Source organism: Arachis ipaensis, chromosome B09 (genome assembly GCF_000816755.2).
Source record: "Arachis ipaensis cultivar K30076 chromosome B09, Araip1.1, whole genome shotgun sequence".
Taxonomy (NCBI): domain Eukaryota; kingdom Viridiplantae; phylum Streptophyta; class Magnoliopsida; order Fabales; family Fabaceae; genus Arachis; species Arachis ipaensis.
Window position 1 is genome coordinate 108,820,019 of NC_029793.2, and position 857 is coordinate 108,820,875.

Genomic DNA, 857 nt, shown 5'->3' on the forward strand with positions numbered 1-857 from the left:
AACAAATTGGCTATAATAGTCATGTGAAAGAGTCCGTTAAGCCTACCCATTTGCAAAGATCAACGCCCCATATATGTCCAGGTGTCAGCATGCAATTGGATCCAAACATGATATGACATACACATGCAGTCACAAGCACAAGTTCCTCAAAGGGCCTATATTATTGAGGGGCTATCACATTCTCTCTCTCTCTCTACTGCTTCCAATTTCTATATAGCCAAACCAAGAAAGCATTATAATAGAAAGAAGAGAACACCATATTCATAAGAAACAGTTTGAGAGAGCAAAGAGAAAGAGAAAGAGAAATTAGAATTAGAAAAGAAGCTGAGAGAGTTCCATTTGATAACGGTAGAGCCAAAAATGGCAACTATGTTGGCAAAGGAGCATGGCTTGAATCTGAAGGAGACTGAGCTTTGCCTTGGCCTGCCCGGCGGAGGCGGAGGCGGAGGCGGAGGCGGAGACACGGCAACGGCAGAAACTCCGAGAGCCACCGGGAAGAGAGGGTTCTCTGAGACGGTTGATCTGAAGCTTAACCTTCAAGGCAATGATACTAACAAGGAAGATCTGAATGAGAATCTGAAGAATGTTCCAAAGGAGAAGACTCTCCTTAAGGACCCTGCCAAGCCACCCGCTAAGTATGTTTCCCTTAATTAATTCCTTTCATCTCCCTTATTTCGTTATATAATAAAATTATTCTTTTTTAAAAATTTAAATCGATAAAGGACATGAATATACTTATATTTTTAACATATTTTTTTTAAATAGGAGTTTTTTAAGGTATATTTAAATTTTTGTATAGATTTTTTTGTATTACTTTTTTTTTTCTTTTGAATGAAAACAAGTTAAAGATGACACTT

At 38.0% G+C, this 857-nt stretch overlaps 1 protein-coding gene across 1 annotated transcript in view; it reads left to right on the forward strand.

Annotated features, from left to right (window-relative positions):
• LOC107618488 (auxin-responsive protein IAA14) overlaps nucleotides 173–857 on the forward strand; it is a 3,342-nt gene continuing 2,657 nt past the window's right edge. The window contains exon 1 of the mRNA XM_016320583.2: nucleotides 173–635. Coding sequence (XP_016176069.1) covers nucleotides 361–635 — 275 coding nt within the window. The 5' untranslated portion in view covers nucleotides 173–360. The remainder of the gene's footprint in view (nucleotides 636–857) is intronic.